The 19471-nt window shown below is 42.5% G+C and overlaps 1 protein-coding gene across 8 annotated transcripts in view; it reads left to right on the top strand.

Annotated features, from left to right (window-relative positions):
- LOC130357941 (uncharacterized) overlaps positions 1–19471 on the top strand; it is a 78751-nt gene that overhangs the window by 44974 nt on the left and 14306 nt on the right. For 7 of the 8 annotated variants that reach the window (XM_056560710.1, XM_056560709.1, XM_056560711.1 and 4 more), the window contains 3 exons: positions 6532–6575; positions 10620–10702; positions 15496–15594. In XM_056560710.1, coding sequence (XP_056416685.1) covers positions 6550–6575; positions 10620–10702; positions 15496–15594 — 208 coding nt within the window. In that variant the 5' untranslated portion in view covers positions 6532–6549. Of the gene's footprint in view, positions 1–3376; positions 3418–6531; positions 6576–10619; positions 10703–15495; positions 15595–19471 lie in introns of those variants that run through there. The other variant, XM_056560712.1, reaches the window with a different exon arrangement.

The following is a 19471-nucleotide window of genomic DNA, read 5'->3' as shown; positions in this document are numbered from 1 at the left end:
AATGTTGTCATTTTGGCTTTATCGGCTTATCGGCAAGATAATTGCTGATACCGATAATGCCCAAAATCGTGATTATCGGCCGATAATATCGGCCATACCGATAATCGGTCGATCCCTAGTAATGACTAATTGTTTCATTACTATATTGTTGAAGTTGCTGGTTAAATAAAGGATTATTATGGGTAAAATGCCATGCTGGGACTTGTTGTTCTGCACCAGGTCTTTTAAGGATAATAAATTTGCATCTTTATATGAAGTATTCTCAGATCAGATATATTATGCTAAATGCCTCTTCTTCAGTAGAAAATGAACTGTGGTCTTTCCCAGTCCAGGTTTATTTTCATGTGTATTGTCTTTTAAATAAATCGACTGTATATAGAATAGACTGTTGCTTGGTATGGTACACTGTGGAATAGACTATTTATAGGGGTACTCCAGCAATAAAACATCTTCTCCCCTATCCAAAGGGCTCCCCCCACTCGGATTTAAAGTGTACCCCAGAAAAAAAAGTTATATGTTACTCAGTACCTCATCCTGATCATATACATATAACTTTTATGTGTCTAGCTTCTGTATTTCTTTTAAAATTAGCTTATATTACTTCACACTGAATTTCCATCTTCTCTCAGACAGGGGGCGTGTCCCTCTCTTGCCCTCACTGTACATAACTAAACTTCCTCCTTCACTGTGTGTCACTGAGCTGTCAGCCAATCACTGCACTCTGCTCTGTAACCCTTTCCCCTCTGGTTTTATGCTGCACTTGTTACACAGAGAGGAAGAATGATTACTGGAGTTTGCCTGCTGTTCTCCTTATACACTATGTAGTAGAGCCCTGTGCGGGACTTGTTTTTCAATCCTGCTCCAGCCCGCTCCCAATGATTTTTTGTCCAATCCCGTCCGCTAACATAGGAATGTACAGATTCTAGGGTGCAATCCTCTCCTAATGTAGCACACACACTGCTATACATGGGGGGGTATGTGCAGAGCATTGCACTCTAGTGTATGTACAGATGTGAATAGCAGTGACTGCAGACTCAGAGGCCCTAGGTCACTGACCGATGCAATGCTCTGCACATACCCCCACCCGTATAGGTATGTACACTACACACACTGCTATACACATGGTGGGTATGTGCAGACTGTAGAGCATTGCACCCTAGGCTTGGGTCTATAGAAGTCCCTAGGGTAAAATGCTCTGCACATGCCCCCACCTGTATAGGAATGTGTGGTGTCCCGGTACCGTATTCTATCCGGTACCTGCGTGTGTGGGTCCCCTTAGCCAGAGTCCCTAGGACGTTGGGGTCCCCATTGTCTAGTTCACCCCTGGTCACCTCTCATCCAGATAGTTATTGCACTAATAGCTTATTTAGGAAGCATGTAAATATGATATCAATGTCTATAAATAGTTAATTACCTCTCTATAGCGTAGCAGGACCTGCGGGTCACGTGGTTAGGTGAACTCTATGGTATTTCTGCTTGAGGACCTTTGGAGGACCTTGTGACGTAGTCAATCCCATCACTCTGTGTAACAGTGAGTGACAGATGTTCGGAACAATCAGATTCACCCTGCCCCTGCCCATATAAGGGAGCGGCAGCTATTGTTCTCCCTCTTGTTCCCGGGCTGTCAAACGAGCAGGATCTGCGCAGCTGTCTATCGCAGTGAGTTAGGCCTGAGCCTTGCGGCAATGGCTGATATATCTAGGATCGCGAGTGTATCAATCCCTAAGCACTCTGCAGGATCACCGGACCTTATCTATCCCCTAAATCCGGACGGATCTGCAATAATTACCCAAAATTCAGATACTTTAATTTCATTCAAGGTCCGCAACAATTGTCAGTCATTGAGATATATAGAGACTGTTTGCCTGAGACTGTTATTGTTCATTGGATGTACCGCAAGCATCTAAGTAAAGTTCTTCAAGTTAAAGTTCAACTACTTTGTGGATCTTCAGACATTTAATTACATGCACCTATCGTTACTGGGAAGGGCGGCGATAGGCCGGAGAATTACCTCAGCATACTAGCCCTCAGCCTGGCGTCACGAACCATAGGGTTAACATTAACCCCTCATTTACCAAAACAATACCCCCACTACCAACACCCCCCCAAGGGCTACCACAAATGTACAGACACACACATTGCCATACACATGGTGGGTATGTGCAGACTGCAGAGCATTGCACCCTATGGTATGTAGAAGCCGCCAGGGTTCAATGCTCTGCGGTGCACTTACCCCCATGTGAATAGCAGTGCAGACAGACACACTGTGTGTGTGTGTGAATTGTGAATAACATTGGTGGCAGCTCTGACCTACCAGGCCGGCAGGAGAAGATGGAGTACAGAGTAAGCGATCCTCCAAGGCAGGCTGAGCGCACCACAAAATGGCGGTGTGGTGGCAGCAGGGGGAGGAGACAGGACTGGGAGGAGCACTGTGAGACAGTCACTGAGTCGGACTTATATTGAGACTTCCATGGTGGTGCGGGATTTTGTGGGATTTGCACCTGACTGTCCGCTCCCGCCAGCAGCAGCCTTCTGACCGCCCGCACGTTTTGGGTTGGGCCCTGCGGGACTCCAATCCCAATGCAGGCCTCTACTATGTAGTAAAGCTAAATGAAAAGCAATATGGCTGTCAACATGTATGTTATCCAGCTTTCCCATGCTTACTACTGGGGTGACACTGTAAGAAACCCCCTCTTCATGTAATCTCCTTAATACTGGGTTGACACAATGTAGCAAACCTCCTAATCATGTAATCTCCTTAATACTGGGGTGACACACTGTAACAAACCTCCTCCTCATGTAAACTCCTTAATACTGGGGTGACACACTGTAACAAACCTCCTCCTCATGTAATCTCCTTAATACTGGGGTGACACACTGTAACAAATCTCCTCCTCATGTAATCTTACTACTTTGGTGACACACTGTAACAAACCTCCTCCTCAAGTAATCTTCTTACTACTGGGGTGACACACTGTAACAAACCTTCTCCACATGTAATCTCCTTACTACTGGGCTGGCACAGTAACAAAACTCCTCCTCATGACATCTTTTTACTACTGAGATGCACATTGTAACAAACCCCCATCCCCTTGCCATCTCCTTGCTACTGAGCTGGCACACTGTAACAACCCATTTCCTACTGGGGCACATGCTGCTGTATGAAGTAGAACATGCTGTCACACTTGCGCCTTCTTCTCCCCTATGCTATGGACAGAGCTCTGCATTGAATCATTCTCTTTCTCTCACTCGAGCTGCAGAGGGGACGTGAGGGGGTGTGGCCTCCTCTCAGCCAATCACAGCAGCTCACACACTGCCTGCTCTCTGTGTTCGGAGATTCGGAAAGCCCCCGCTTTCACTTCCTTTATTCCGAATGAGACGCTGCTGTTGCCACAGTCGGAAAGACCGTAGTAACAGGTGTGGGACGTTTTATGAGGACCTCTAATGACCACTTTTATAGGAGCTGTTTTCTAAGGGAAACTGTGGAAAAGAATAATGAAATAGTATTAGAGATAAATTTATTTTCTATGGCTCGATTGTTTTAAAAAAATATTGTTTCGGTGATATTGGCCATTTAAGAGAATGGTGATGTGTGGAGTCAGAGGCGTAGCTTGTACCTTCTGGGCCCCAATGCAAATCTGCAACAGGGCCCAAAATGCTATTTATAATACTGGCCTCTTATGGGGAAGATGTGCTTTGGGGCCCCCTTAGGCACCAAGGCCCTGGTGCGACTGCTACCTCTATGTACCTCAATGCCCCTGTGTACAGTGTATACATTGCCAATAACCAGAGTCGCATGCAGGATTTTTTTCAAAGGGGGTGGGGCAAAGAAACATAAAATAATACCTCTGCAACAGGGCGACATATTACCACCACAGTGACTAAACAATACCATCATAATGGTTTGGGCAAAAAACACTATTGTATACCCACAGATTTGTGTTATTGTGCCAGCCACTGCATAAAAGTGATACCAGTGGATAATTCTTCATCTTTCTGGGATGGATATAGTCACACCAGCAACCAGGAGGTGTACAATGTGGGAAGCTGCCTGTATACAGGTATTACTGGTGCCAAGTCACGAAGCGGGTTACTACAGCGACTCTTTATTTACAGTTCTAAATTATTTTTAACTCCTTTTTGCACCCAATGGAAATATATTTTCTAGCAGAATCTATAAAATTGACACAAATATTCTATACCGACGACAGACATCCGAGATGTAACCCTGGTGCCAAGAAGTGTAACAGGAGTACTCACCATTGTGTGTCTGGCCTGCAGGGTGCTGTGACATACAGAAGAAGAGCAGCAGTAATAAGACCTGAAGAGACAGATAAGGAGTGCCCCTCTAGTCCCCTAAGGCTCTGTCGCCCATTATGTCTTCTCTTCCCCAACCCTCCCATGAAGAACCTTCCCTGTATTGCGGCATCTCACCTGTGAGCCCAAAAACTACTCAATCACCTACCTCCCAGAGATTCCCTGTCCTTCCCTCTCAATGGACCCCTCCTCCTGATCCTACCCTAATAGGTGCTCTTTCTGCACCCCCTCTGTGTTTCCCCTCACCTGCAGTCAGGTGCCCGCGCTCCACTTTCTCTGGTGCAGCTCCGGAGCCGCTGCCCTCTCTCTCCAGAACTTCTTTTTTCCTCATCCTTTACAAGAATGAGTGTCAACAAGTGACAATAATGAGTCAGTTGGTATGCCACTAGAAAACATAAAAATCTTAATCCTTCTAGTACTTATCAGCTGCTGTATGCTCCACAGGAAATTTTTTTCTTTTAGAATTTCCTTTCTGTCTGACCACAGGGCTCTCTGCTGACGCCTCTGTCTGTGTCAGGAACTGTCCAGAGCAGGATAGGTTTGCTATGGGGATTTGCTCCGACTCTGGACAGTTCCTGAAATGGACAGAGGTGTCAGCAGAGAGCACAGTGTTCAGACAGAAAGGAAATTCAAAACAAAAAAAGAACATCCTCTGGAGCATACAGCAGCTGATAAGTACTGGAAGGATTAAGATTTTTAAATAGAAGTAATTTTCATGTCTGTTTAACTTTTTGGCACCAGTTGATAACAAATTTTTTTCCAGCAGAGTACCCCTTTAAGGGGGGGGGGAGGCTAGATAGGCGGCTGCTAGGCCTTAGGCGACCGTCTTACTCGTCCAATGGTAAAGCCGCTTCTGTGTCTATGGTCTCTATATAAGTTTAAGTGTTTCTTACATAGCAGGGATAAATCCATATTTTTTTGTATGCCAACACAGTAGTACAGGAGCTTTTGGGGGGGGGGGGGGGGCACAAGGTGTACTTTTCATTTAACTGTTTAATATATTGTGAAATTTATTTAATATATTGTGAAACAAGCATATTACATTTGTGGTGAAATGGAAAAAAAGCCACGATTATGCCTTCAAGCAGGAAGAAGCCGAGAGGTCTGGGGATTGGAAGCTGGCAGGACTGCAGTTTAGAAAGCCAGACCAACGTATGGCATGTGATTGATGGTGTGATCTTCCTAAGGGTGATATTCTGCAGCGAGATGTTTATGTTTATTATGGTTATAAGAAAAAAGTTAGAAAAAAAGGAAATTGAAAAACCATTTAAAGGGGTATTCAGGAAAAAACTTTTTTTTATATATATATATATCAACTTGCTCCAGAAAGTTAAACAGATTTGTAAATTACTTCTATAAAAAAAATCTTAATCCTTTCATTACTTATCAGCTGCTGAAATTGAGTTGTCCTTTTCTGTCTAAGTGCTCTCTGATGACACATGTCTCGGGAACTGTCCAGAGTAGAAGCAAATCCCCATAGCAAACCTCTTCTACTCTGTGCAGTTCCCGAGACAAGTAGAGATGTCAGCAGAGAGCACTGTTGCCAGACAGAAAAGAACAACTCAACTTCAGCAGCTGATAATTATTGGAAGGATTAAGATTTTTTTAATAGAAGTAATTTACAAATCTGTTTATCTTTCTGGAGCCAGTTGATATAAATAAAAAAAGGTTTTTCCTGGAATACCCCTTTAAGGATCTAAACTCCAAGCTGAATCTGTTTTCTGTTGTTTTCGGTCATTGTGTTCTGTTTGCATAATAATCAATATTAGGAAGTAAATACTAATGCAGGTAATAATAATCCTAATGTTCTTGCTCCATTGTACTTATGACTAAGAATAGAACAGAATCATTAAAGGAGATCTCCAGTATTGAAAAACATATCTCCTATCCTCAGGATCCTTTAAAGGGGTTTCACATAATGACAAAATATCCCCAATCCACAGGATATGAGATAAGTGCCTGATTGTTGGAGTCTGACAAATTGATCCTGGACCCAAACGGATCAAGTTGTAATTGTGAGAAACCCTTTAAATGACAAAATGCTGCATACATCATTGAAACCATAAGCGTGCTAATGTGTTTAGATAAGCGTTTGTTATTTTCGTCCTATTGTATGTTTATGTTTATTGTATTTAACACTAAGTATCTGATACTAAAATGTGGCATCTGAAATACTGTTATTAATTTTCAGCTATTATTATTTATTATTGACAGTGCCTGAAGTCAGCGGAGATGACAGACTCTGATACAGGGATATGGTAGGAGCTATTTTACATCCTCCTTAAAACACTGAAGAATATCAATATATAAGAAAAAAACTGATTACCATAGACTTGAGTCAAGACCAATTTTACATTTCATAATGCATTGTGTGTGGTATCTTTTGTTGGTGGGTTACCATACCCAGTACTTTATAAGTGATATAGTGTTTGGTGTCTAAGGCTATGTTCACTCGTCCAGAATGTCCACGTGGAAAATCACCATGTAGACATTCGAGACTGCGGGCGCCGGCATAACATGCTGGTGCTAGGACCGCCGGGAGTGCGCCATCTCATGGACGGCTATGCATTCAGTGCGGATTCTGCAGAAAGAATGGACAGGTTTATTCTTTCTGCGGACACAGAAATCAGAATTTCCGTGCCAAAAACATCTGGCGCAGAAATACTGCACAGCGTAGCAAAATCCCATTGAATACAATGGGACTCTGCTGCTCCAGAATCTCTGGCGCATTTCAAATGCGGAATTCCGCGCGGAAATTCCTGATGTGTGAACATAACCTTAGAAGATGTATATGCCACTACACAGTACAATCTTTATACTACCATACAGTACTTAAAGGAGTACTCTGGTGGAATTTTATTTTATTTTTTTAAATCAACTGGTGCCAGAAAGTTAAACAGATTTGTAAATTACTTATATTAAAAAATCTTAATCCTTCCAGTACTTATTAGCTGCTGAATACTACATAAGAAATTATTTTCTTCATGGAACACAGTTCTCTCTGCTGACATCTCATGTCCATTTTATGTCCATTTTATGTCCATTTTAAGAACTGTCCAGAGTAGGAGAAAATCCCCAAAGCAAACATATGCTGCTCTGGTCAGTTCCTAAAATGGACAGAGATGTCAGCAGAGAGCACTGTGCTTGTGATTCAGCAGAGAGCACTGTGTTCCAAAAAGAAAATAATTTCCTCTGTAGTATTCAACAGCTAATAAGTACTGGAAGGATTAAGATTTTTTAATAGAAGTAATTTACAAATTTGTTTAACTTTCTGGCACCAGTTGATTAAAAAAAAAAAAAAAAGTTTTCCTCCGGAGTATCCCTTTAAATGGGTACTGTCAATATAAAAGACTTTTAACATGTTGTAAAGACACAATAGTTTTGATTGGTCAAGGTCGTCTGGAGTGTTCAGATCGCAACCAATAGTTAGAAATAGCTGGGAGAAGAGCATGCTAAGCGAGACAAACTTACAATGTAAGGCTATGGGATTGTCTTGGTTGAGGTCTGAATACTCAGATCCCAACTGATGAAAACTTTTGACATGTCTAGGACATGTCAAAAGATTTTTATAGCGACAGGTATACTTTAAAGTTGTTTCCTAGAACTTTAGTATAGAGAGTGTTTCTAACTAGTAATCATCAACACCAAGAAATGTTGAGTATTACAGAGGTTATTCAGGATTAGAAAAACATAGTTGTTTCTGCGGACACGGAAATCAGAATTTCCGTGCCAGAAACATCTAGCGCAGAAATACTGCCAAGTACTCTGCCCCTAGACATCTTATCCCCTATCCAAAGTACACGCATGATTAAGGAGGTTTGTGGCATCCAAAACATTGCACAGGAGAGTGGAGAACTTGAGGCACAGCGTTCCTTCATATGGATCTATGTAACTGTATCTGAAAGAAGAAACAGTTAGAAATGGAATTCCTCCAGTAATTCAGGTGATAGAAATGTTTGTATTGGGTAGGATCACACACAGCTCATCTGCAGCGTATTTGATGTTGCGGATGCGCTGCCAGCAGTCATAGAGTGACTGCAGAGTGAGCTCTCTGTAGCTCTCTGTGTCGTCTCATTGCGATTTCCCGCCAGCAGTCATGAGCCGACAAACAGAGTTACTCGGCCACAGCTGTCCTATCCTTGGACCATGCAGGTTAACGGTGCCCTGGCATCAGGAAAATATGCGAACATACTGCACAAAGTACCCATAATTGGACACCACATATATCTTCCCCTTGTTTGCATGAATTTCCCACAGTATGCTGATGTTTTAGATAGGAAAATGTGCATGTGAACCCCATTGGGGACAGGGACTAATGTGAATGAGATGAGAATAAAGGGACTAATGTGAATGAATGAGAATAAAATCTCAATGGGATATCTTTAACAGGAATTAGTTAGGATATAGTGAGTAGTGATGCAGCAATTGGGGTCACAGAGGTTGCAATTGTGACTGGGCAACTTAGACTGAGGGTGCCCAGATGCCCCCTCAGCACACTGAGACACAGCACTAAAAGCAGGGCAGCACATCAGAAAGCAAGGGAAGGAGATGATGCTCTGTAGTCTGAAGAATTTGTGAGCTGTTGCTGACCATCCATTATAGGCAGAAAGCGACAGTTGGCAGCTCAAGATTATATTGCACTGCACAGCGGGGGCACATCACTGGTAGAACCTGGCACAGTAAATGAGGGATGGAGGGCCATGAGCATTTATCTAAGCTGCTGATGGAAATTTGTAGACATTATTGAAACAATCATGGCTATATAAAGACTCGGTGCCTTGGTGGAACACATTGTGTTGGTTGTTTTTTTGTGTGTACAGTTAGGTCATGTTCACACTACGAAAATTCAGCAAGGAGTTTGCCAAATTTTAACATTAGATCCGCGGTGTTCACTATGCTCCAGAATCGGAACAGGTTGCCATGGACATAAGTGTTGTCCCCCTGAAAAATGTTCAGTCTTATGGTGGAATCCAATTCCTTGTCAGAAGTTCCCTTAAGTGTGAACTAAACAACATAAACCTGTTAAAATCAATGGGAGTGTGCAGGAAACTCCACACAGAATCTACTTGGGCCATGCTCACCTGACAGAATTTCCACGACGGATTACGCATTGGAATTCAGCACAGAGATTCCGCAGCAGCAGAGTCCCCTTGAATTCAACTAGATTCTGCTGCACTATGCACATGGTAGAATTTCCGTTCCAGATGTTTCCGGCATGGAAATTCCTTTTTCTGTGTCTACAGAAAGAATCAACACGTTCATGCAGTTTGCGGAATGTCCACATGGAGATTTTCCGTGCGGACATTCCGTAGTGTGAACATCGCTTTAGTGTGTACATACTTACTTATACTGAACATACTTACTTACACAGAATCAACACATTCCAATTCCCACATACCACACCCCCATCCTTCAATATACTCTAATCTAAATGATTAAATCCAGATGTATAAACATGATAATAAAGCAAGTTAAAGTAGTATTCTAATTATTAATCATGAAAAGTTCCTTACATTTTAAAGGGCTTTTCCCATTTTAGACTTTAATGGCATATCCATTTTATTACATACAGGGACCAGATCCGGCTGGGAGATGGGGAAACTGGGCGCTTCTGTATCCCAACCGGACCCGGACCCCATCTTATTCATTTGAATGACCGACCGGAGTCACATAGGTTGGCTCATTTTTGCCCCGTTTCTGGCTTTGTGACCAGACCTAAAACCGTGGTATACTACTACAAAAATGTGCTGACCGGAGTCACTATCTGACTCAAATGAATGAGATGGGGTCCGGGTCTGGCTGGGATACGGAAGCACCTGGTTTTCCCATCTTCCAGCCGGATCCGGTCCCCGTATGTAATAAACGTGGTGTGAATGCACCCTAATACAGTGTACTGCTTTTATTACTTGTTGGCTTTAGAAACAGTATAGCATAGTGAACATTGTTGTTTCCATTACTCCCTTTCACTTCTACTGGAGGTTATGGAAACAACAGAACACAGCAAGGTCGGCTGTATCTATAATCTCTGCCAAGGTCGGCTGTATCTATATATCACGCCCCCTCCCGTAGGCTTGCATTGAGGGGCGGAGCGTGACGTCACACGCCGCCGGCCCGGTGGTCACCCATAGTCCCCAGTCAGGCATCTTATCCCCTAACCTTTGGATAGGGAATAAGATGTGTAAGCACCGGAGAACCCCTTTAAGCTAACAGAATGGGGTCTGGTCCAAGGGGTGAGACCCACATCTATCAAACTTAAATAGCATATATTCTAAGATGGTAATAATCCTTTTTTTTTTTTCCAGGAAGGATTGGAATGGCGCCATCCTCTTTTGTGTGAATATAACCTGTCTCATTGTCGCATATGTGACATTAAAGAGAAGAATAGGTAAAATGGCAGAACGTTTATTCATTTTAAGGGTAGGGTCACATATGCCGTAGTTTGCTGTATATTTTGCTGCAAATTTACCTTTTCATTAAACTCAATGGGTAGCAAAATCAGCTGCAGAAAAAACGCAGCAAAATACTGCATGTCTGACCCTACCCTTAACCCCTTAAAGGGGTATTCCAGGCCAAAACTTTTTTTATATATCAAATGGCTCCGGAAAGTTAAACAGATTTGTAAATTACTTCTATTAAAAAATCTTTATCCTTCCAATAGTTATTAGCTTCTGAAGTTGAGTTGTTGCTTTCTGTCTAACTGCTCTCTGATGACTGACGTCTCGGGAGCTTTGCAGTTCCTATGGGGATATTCTCCCATCATGCACAGCTCCCGGGACGTGACATCATCATTGAGCAGTTAGACAGAAAACTTCAGAAGCTAATAACTATTGGAAGGATTAAGATTTTTTTAATAGAAGTAATTTACAAATCTGTTTAAGTTTCCGGAGCCAGTTGATATAGATATATATATATATATATATATATATATATATATATATAAAGGTTTTGCCTGGAATACCCCTTTAAGCAATGCTAGAAACAAAAATTGACAAAGCACCTCATAGAGTAGTATTGCTGATAAAATCGAGCAAGAAATAGTACAGGGTTTATTGCAGCAATCTGCTCACCTGATTTGGTTGTGTATCAGACACAACTGCTATTAGCGCGTTTGTTGATAGTTGCGGTGCTGCCTCACGGTATCGGCCTAGGGGTCCCTCAGCCGAGATAACATCAGTAGATTTGGATAAAAGTAAAAATCCGGGTTGTGGTGCAAACCAGCAGAAGAGGTGTCTTGTGAATAGTAATAACTTCTTTATTATGCCAGGATACAACGCGTTTCAAGGCTACAGTGCTTCTTCTTCAGGTACATAGGCTTATATGACTGTGTTACATATAGACAGGTATTTATACCTGGAGTTTGTGGCACCAACCGTTTAAGAGATGTCCACTGGGCGTGTATAGCATAGAAAGAAAAAATCCATACACACAGAGACTTCCCCCGTTCCATTCACGTCCCCCACACATCGCGGACCCCCATTATACAAGTCGCAGACTGAATCAGTCATCATTAGTGCCGACAGCGAAGAGAAGCCGCGCGATGCGCACTGACACTGTGTGCGCAAGTACAGCACTAGGAATTTCTGATCGTGGAGTGAGAGTGACTCTGTCTAGGACCTTTATCTATAATCAAACATATATAGATCTTTCTTTTATGTATTTTAAGCATTTATCCACTAGATATTAGTATTTTTTTTTCTATTCTACACACGCCCAGTGAGCATCTCTTAAACACTTGGTGCCACAAACCTGTCTATATGTAATATTCACAAGACTTCACAACAGAGATTGAAGTGCTGGCACTGCTCTCCCTCTATATATTCTCCCTTAAACAGTCTGTGTGCGTACTCTAGCAGCGTATCTTCATGCGGTGGTGCTCATGTACTGCGATAGTGATAGGATGAATGCAAATCCAAATAATCAAGAAGAAAGTACAGGCAACTCACCACGTTGTAGTAACTTCGTGTTTATTACTGGGACATGCAGGTAAAGCGGCTCCACGCCACACCGGGATGCCGAACACTAGTGCGTTAACCGCGGTTAACGCACTAGTGTTCGGCATCCCGGTGTGGCGTGGAGCCGCTTTACCTGCATGTCCCAGTAATAAACACGAAGTTACTACAACGTGGTGAGTTGCCTGTACTTTCTTCTTGATTATCTGTCTATATGTAACACTGTCATATAAGCCTATGTACCTGACAAAGAGGCACTGTAGCTTTGAAACGCGTTGTATCCTGGCATAATAAAAAAGTTATTACTATTCACAAGACTCCTCTTCTGCTGGTTTGTGCCACAACCCAGATTTCTACTTTTATCCAAATCTACTGAACCCCTTAAGAATGCCACCCGTTTTTACCTTAAAGGGGTACTCCGCTGCTCAGCGCTTGGAAATAACTGTTCCGAATGCTGAAACCGGGAGCTTGTGACATCATAACCCTGCCCACTCATGATGTCACACCCTGCCCCCTCAATGCAAGTCTATGGGAGGGGGCGTGATGGCTGTCCCTCCCCCTCCCATAGACTTGCATTGAGGGGGCCGGGCGTGACATCATGAGGGGGCAGGGCTATTATGTCACAAGCTCCTGGCGCCGGCCCCAGCGTTCAGAACAGTTTTTTCCAAATGCTGAGCAGCGGAGTACCCCTTTAATGACCAAGCCCAATTTTTCAAATCTGGCATGTGTCTCTTTAAGTGGTAATAACTTTGACGATTGCTTTTTTCGTGTCATATTGCACTTCATATTAGTAGTAAATCTTCGTTGATTCATGAAGCATTTTTTGTGAAAAACTCCACAATATTGTGAAAAATGTGAAAATTTCTGGCGTTTATTTTAATTAAATATTTATTTTTTTTTGCATACACTGTAAGGTAAAAATTATTTTATTTTTATTCTTTGGGTCGGTGCGATCATGGCGATACTCAATATATATAGGTTTTTTATGTTCTTTTTCCTTTTCTCAAAAAAAAATTTTTTTTCCTTGTTTTTGTGTTGCCTTGTTCTGAAAGCCATAACTTTTTTTTTCTTCATCCAACTGCATTGTGTGAGAGCTTATTTTTTTACTGGACGATCTGTACCAAAATTATTGTTTTTTGCATTTTTTATTTTTTTTACTGCATTCACCGTGCAGGATAAATACCATTATCGTTTTATTGTACAAGTCATTATGGATGTGGCAATACCTATTATGTATAGGCTTGTGGTTTTTTTTCTGGGGGGGGGGGGAACGGGGTGATAATATAGGGTTTTATTGGGAAAGGGCCATTTATTATTTTTTTTACTCTTTATTAGTTTATTGAAAAAACCTTTATTTTTAAATTTTACACTTTTTACATTTTACACTTTGCTGTAGTACATCTGTACTGCAGCCCAGTATAACTTGCAGTATCACACTGACATGCAGTCTGTGCGGTCTAGTCTATGGCTGGATCTCACAGGCTGCCGTACTAGGCAGACAGCCATCAGCTGGCCTCCTGCTGCCATGGCAACCAACAGGATCCCACGATCGCCTCTCCCTGTTAACCCCATAGATTCCGTGATCAGGACTGATCACTGCATCTATGGGGTTAATGCTGCCTTAACCCCATAGATTCCGTGATCAGGACTGATCACTGCATCTATGGGGTTAATGCTGCCTTAACCCCTGCACATGGCGCCGGCCGACATCCCATAGAGATACATGGAGGGCGCGTGCCGGGTGCAGCTTCCTGCAGAGGTTGGAATGGCCGCTTCCGGCAGACTGACGGGACCCCGTTCAGGAGATCACGGGGGTCCCAGCGGTCGGACCCCCCATGATCTATAACTTATCCCCTATCAATTTTTTGCTGCACTGCTCCGTTTGTAGTGCTACAGAAGTCACAGTGTAGTTTTAGCCTAAAAAAAGATGTGTAACTTCTTGTCTCACATTTCCACGAATCTAAATGTGTTGACTTGATTGTCCACTCTAGTTATTGATCTGCAGCAATCTCCATCCAGAGCAGGCGCTGGCAAAACAAGCTGGTGCTAGGACTGCTCAGGAATGCACTGTCTCCATAGATGGCAATGCATTTCCACAGAAAGAATGAACATGGAGGAGTCTGGGGTCCGGAAGTTCTGCTTCGAAATGTCGATCTACAAAGTGTGAATTTTACAGCAGACTCCTATTGAAAATAATGACTGGTGTGCAGTATTTTCCACAGCAAAGCTCCGGAGGGGAGTTCTTACATAGTTACATAGTTAGTACGGTTGAAAAAAGACATACGTCCATCAAGTTCAACCAGTGAATTGAAGGGTAGGAGTGTGGCGCGCTATTGGGGAAGGGATGGGATTTTATATTTCTTCATAAGCATTAATGTTATTTTGCTTATAAAATACGTAGTGTGAATGGCACTGACATAACCCAACAAAACTAATTAAAGAAATCCATTCAGCACAAATCTCTTTTTATTTCAACTTCATTAAAGATTGCAATATCACAATAAATGTAATATATAAATAGGGTTAATACATCGGCACTGCAACACGGCACATCCCTGGTGTATTCACCAGCGCGTAAATAGCAACAACAGATTCAGGTAGTGCTCAGCTTGATAATAGGAGTCTGTTCACATATAGCACAAAACAAAAGATGCAGTACAGCAATACTCCTTGACATACAGTACTATACAGTATATTTCACAGAAAAGTGTTAGATCCATTTTTCTCTTTTAACCCCAATGCACCTGTAGCATCACAATGTATGAAACGCACCCTATATTGATGGCCACCCATGTTCACACAGGCCACCTTTATCATAAGATGACACACTGGGCAGTAACCACACTTAAAATTGTCCTCGGTACCACATGAGAACCATGCAGCAAAACCCGTGCTGTGGAAAAGTTGACCATTCGCCCATAGGCCTCTGAAAAATAAAGGAAGCAATCTGATTTGTTGCTATGGGCAACTGTTCCATTTATCCTCTGCACAGGTTTTGATATATTACCACCAACCCGCCCCCCCCCCATCCACAGTTTTTTATGTTCTCTTCACATGCGGTTTTGCTGCATAGTTCTCAGCAGTGCAGCACAGTACTTTCCCTGAACCGCAACGTGTGAGTCCAGCCTACAGCTTATGTCCCAGAGATGATATAAGTCATTAAGGATTGATGTTCTGGCGATTGAGCCTTGAATAATGGAATAACTAAGCTTCTCATTCATATCTAAAGATGCTCATGTTTGCCAGAAGTGTACCAAAGAACATGAACTGATCCAATCCATAGGTAACCCCATCAGAGGGTCATCTTCAGGCATAACTCAGGCAGAGGGTAAGTCATGATCACTTTTGTCACTATATTCTTTTCTTATTGTACAACTGTCTGATACAAGAGATAGGTGCAAACCTCGCACTGAGGTACTACTGTATATACCGAGAGAATGTAAGCTGGATCATCAGCTGGGAAGAAGTGTTGCAGAATCACTAGGCCTTGTGGTGCACCGCAGTCTTATGGTTCTGTCTCAGGAATTTGTAAGACTCCCCCACACTCCTCAGGTAAGCACCAGTAATGAGGGGGCTGCAAAGATGTTGTGGTTGTGTTGATGGATTTCCCAGGACACAGTCTGGATGGGCAGTATCTAGTGGCTTATATAGGTTGTGGTGCCCTTGGTATTTTAGTGCAGTAAAGCCAAACAGTGGAAGTCAAGGAGTTGAATGCAAAAGTTAATTTACTGAACAATCAAACGCTCTCCATAACACGGAGACACAATCACTTGATAAGGCAGTGGAGGATTAACCTTCGATGGCATGAGCCTGGCACTCATCTTTGTGATCTCTCTTCCCAGAGGGGTAGTATTCACACTGGTTGGCTCCCATTGGTAATTCACAAAAAGATGATGATGTACGTACTGCTATTTACACTGTGGTGTGTGGGTCTCGTCCTGGGCCAAAGCCCTTGCAGGTAGCAGATGAGCTATGAGGTCCATGTGCAACTTCCCCTTACAGGTTGACTGAAGCTGGTTCATCACAGGACTTGTTTCTGAAATGCTTCACAGGAACTAGGTTGGTTCCCAACAGTTGCTAAAAGGGGCACGCCACAACTTTAAAACTGTCCGACCCCTGGGATCACCAGTGATCTCCAGAATGGGGCCCCACCTCTCCTTGTGCATGGAGTGGGGCCATAGACAATACCTACATGCCGCTCCATGCACTGGGAGAGACGGGCCAAGTTCTGAAGATCAATGGGGTCCGAACACCTGAAAAAAGGGAATACGTTTTAAAGTAGTGGAGTTCGTCTTGCTCTAATCGAACATAAAGGGGTACTCCACTGGAAAAAAACTTTTTTGAAATCAACTGGTGCAAGAAAGTTAAACAGATTTGTAAATTACTTCTATTTAAAAATCTTAACCCTTCAAGTACTTATTAGCTGCTGTATTCTCCACAGGAAGTTCTGTCTGACCATAGCGCTCTCTGCTACCCCCTCTGTCCATGTCAGGAACTGTCCAGAGTGCAAGGAAATCCCCATAGCAAACCTATCCTTCTCGGACAGTTCTAAAATGGACAGAGGTGTCAGCAGAGAGTGTCAAAGCTGACCGCCACTTCTAAAGTGAAAGGGACCCGGGCTGTTCGGGACCGCCGCGGTGAAATCGCGGCGTCCCGAACAGCTGACTGGACACCGGGAGGGCCCTTACCTGCCTCCTCGGTGTCCGATCGACGAATGACTGCTCCGTGCCTGAGATCCAGGCAGGAGCAGTCAAGCACCGATAACACTGATCACAGGCTTGTTAATACACGCCAGTGATCTGTGCAAGAGATCAGTGTGTGCAGTGTTATAGGTCCCTATGGGACCTATAACACTGCAAAAAAAAGTTAAATAAAAAAGTTAATAAAGGTCATTTAACCCCTTCCCTAATAAAAGTTTGAATCACCTCCCTTTTCCCATAAAAAAAATAAAACAGTGTAAAAAAAAATAAAATAAACATATGTGGTATCGCCGCGTGCGTAAATGTCCGAACTATAAAAATATGTCATTAATTAAACTGCACGGTCAATGGCGTACGCGCAAAAAAATTCCAAAGTCAAAAAAAGCGTATTTTGGTCACTTTTTATACCATTAAAAAATGAATAAAAAGTGATCAAAAAGTCCGATCAAAACAAATATCATACCGATAAAAACATCAGATCACGGCGCAAAAAATGATTCCTCATACCGCTCTGTACGTGGAAAAATAAAAAAGTTATAGGGGTCAGAATATGACATTTTTAAACATATACATTTTCCTGCATGTAGTTATGATTTTTTCCAGAAGTACGACAAAATCAAACCTATATAATTAGGGTATCATTTTAACCGTATGGACCTACAGAATAATGATAAGGTGTAATTTTTACCGAAATATGCACTGCGTAGAAACGGAAGCCCCCAAAAGTTACAAAATGGCGTTTTTTCTTCGATTTTGTCGCACAATGAGTTTTTTTTCGCCGTGAATTTTTGGGTAAAATTACTAATGTCACTGCAAAGTAGAATTGGTGACGCAAAAAATAAGCCATAATATGGATTTTTAGGTGGCAAATTGAAAGGGTTATGATTTTTAAAAGGTAAGGAGGAAAAACGAAAGTGCAAAAACTGAAAAACCCTGAGTCCTTAAGGGGTTAACTTTCTGGCACCAGTTGATTTAAAAAAAAAAATTCCAGGGGAGTACCCCTTTAACTTTAGTCTTAATTAACCTCCAGCAAAGCTGTGTGGTAGTGTAAACTAGATAGCTGGCTGTTACCTGATAACACCAGTAGATGGCAGTAAAGAATGATTTAAGCTAGATGAAGTATGTGTAAATGAGGAATAACCCTTCGTTATCTGACAGAAACTGGGTACAATAAAACAGTTATAAAAAGGCACATGGAAAACTGCAAAAACAACATTTGTTAGAATGTAATATACCTTTAAGGCCACAATGACATGATGAATTTACAATACAGTTTAGTATCATTTTTATTCCCGCTAAACGGGAAACAAAAAAACTGACAAAACCGTATGCAAAATTGTATATTATAAAAACTGCATACAGTTTTTATAATAGTGAAAAAGCCATTCCACAGCCGCCCACAGACTTCTGGAGCTGGGGGTATTACTACCACATCATGGCACAGGCTCTGTCTCATGATGTTATTAGTAGTTCCCCCGGCTGTAGGAGTCTGTAGACAGCTGTGGTTACTCTGCAGTAGCACTAGTACTTCTACTACCATCATGGAACAAAGCCTGTTCCATGCTGGGGGTAGTAGTACAGGGGCTGAGGGACAGATCGCAGCTGGTCTCACTCCAGAGACCCACTGCGATAATAACTTATAAACCAGGATAGTGGGTGACATGCTCTGCTTTCCAGCCAGCAGGTGATGCAAAGAATCGAATATCTCTGAGCTGTTACTTCATATTTCTTGCTGGGAGCCCTGATTGGCTAGCACCAACTGACCAATCAGGGCTCTCGGCAGAGAATATGAAATTACAGTTATGTTATTTCATTTTACTGGGAGCTGGCTGGCCAGGGAACGACGTGTAATGCCTCTCGCCTTCCTGGCAGGAGCCATCCCTCCTACTACTGGAGGAGTCTCTCTCTCTCTTACATTGAACACAGAAGCAACTGAATAATATGAAAAGGAAAAACAAATAGCAAAAAAACACAGAAATAATATAAATCAAAAATATAAACATCACATACATATAAGGGCCCACAAAACAACTTAAAAAATAACCAAGCCAATAATGTAGAAAAGATTATCCCAGAAGCCACAGGCTGTCCATGCATGTTGGGAGTTGTAGTTTTGCAGCATCTGGAGGCACCCTGCTTGGGAAACACTGCTGTAGAGACTAAGAGATAATATGTAGTTAACCTGAGCATGTGTGACCGTCTCAGTGGATGCCCTAAGGGTATGATCACACTGGGCAATTCCTGCGTAATTCCCACATAATTACACGATTGGAATTATGCGAGCGAAATTACCCACATTGAATATTAACATCAGGGTGAATGGGTCGTCCGTTAGACGCGTTCACACTGAAGAATTTGAAATTGGTCAGCGCAAGGAAAGAACATGTTCATTCTTTGCGCAGAAGTCCGCGAGCCTGGCATTGGCGTCAATGGTGATACCACTTAAGTATTTTGGCGGAGGCCGACAGATGGAATCTCCGCTTGTGGAATTTTGCAAGCAGAGAT

Source organism: Hyla sarda, chromosome 2, assembly GCF_029499605.1.
Source record: "Hyla sarda isolate aHylSar1 chromosome 2, aHylSar1.hap1, whole genome shotgun sequence".
Taxonomy (NCBI): Eukaryota; Metazoa; Chordata; class Amphibia; order Anura; family Hylidae; genus Hyla; species Hyla sarda.
Note: the sequence above shows the minus strand (reverse complement) of the source record. Positions and strands in the feature narration are given on the sequence as shown.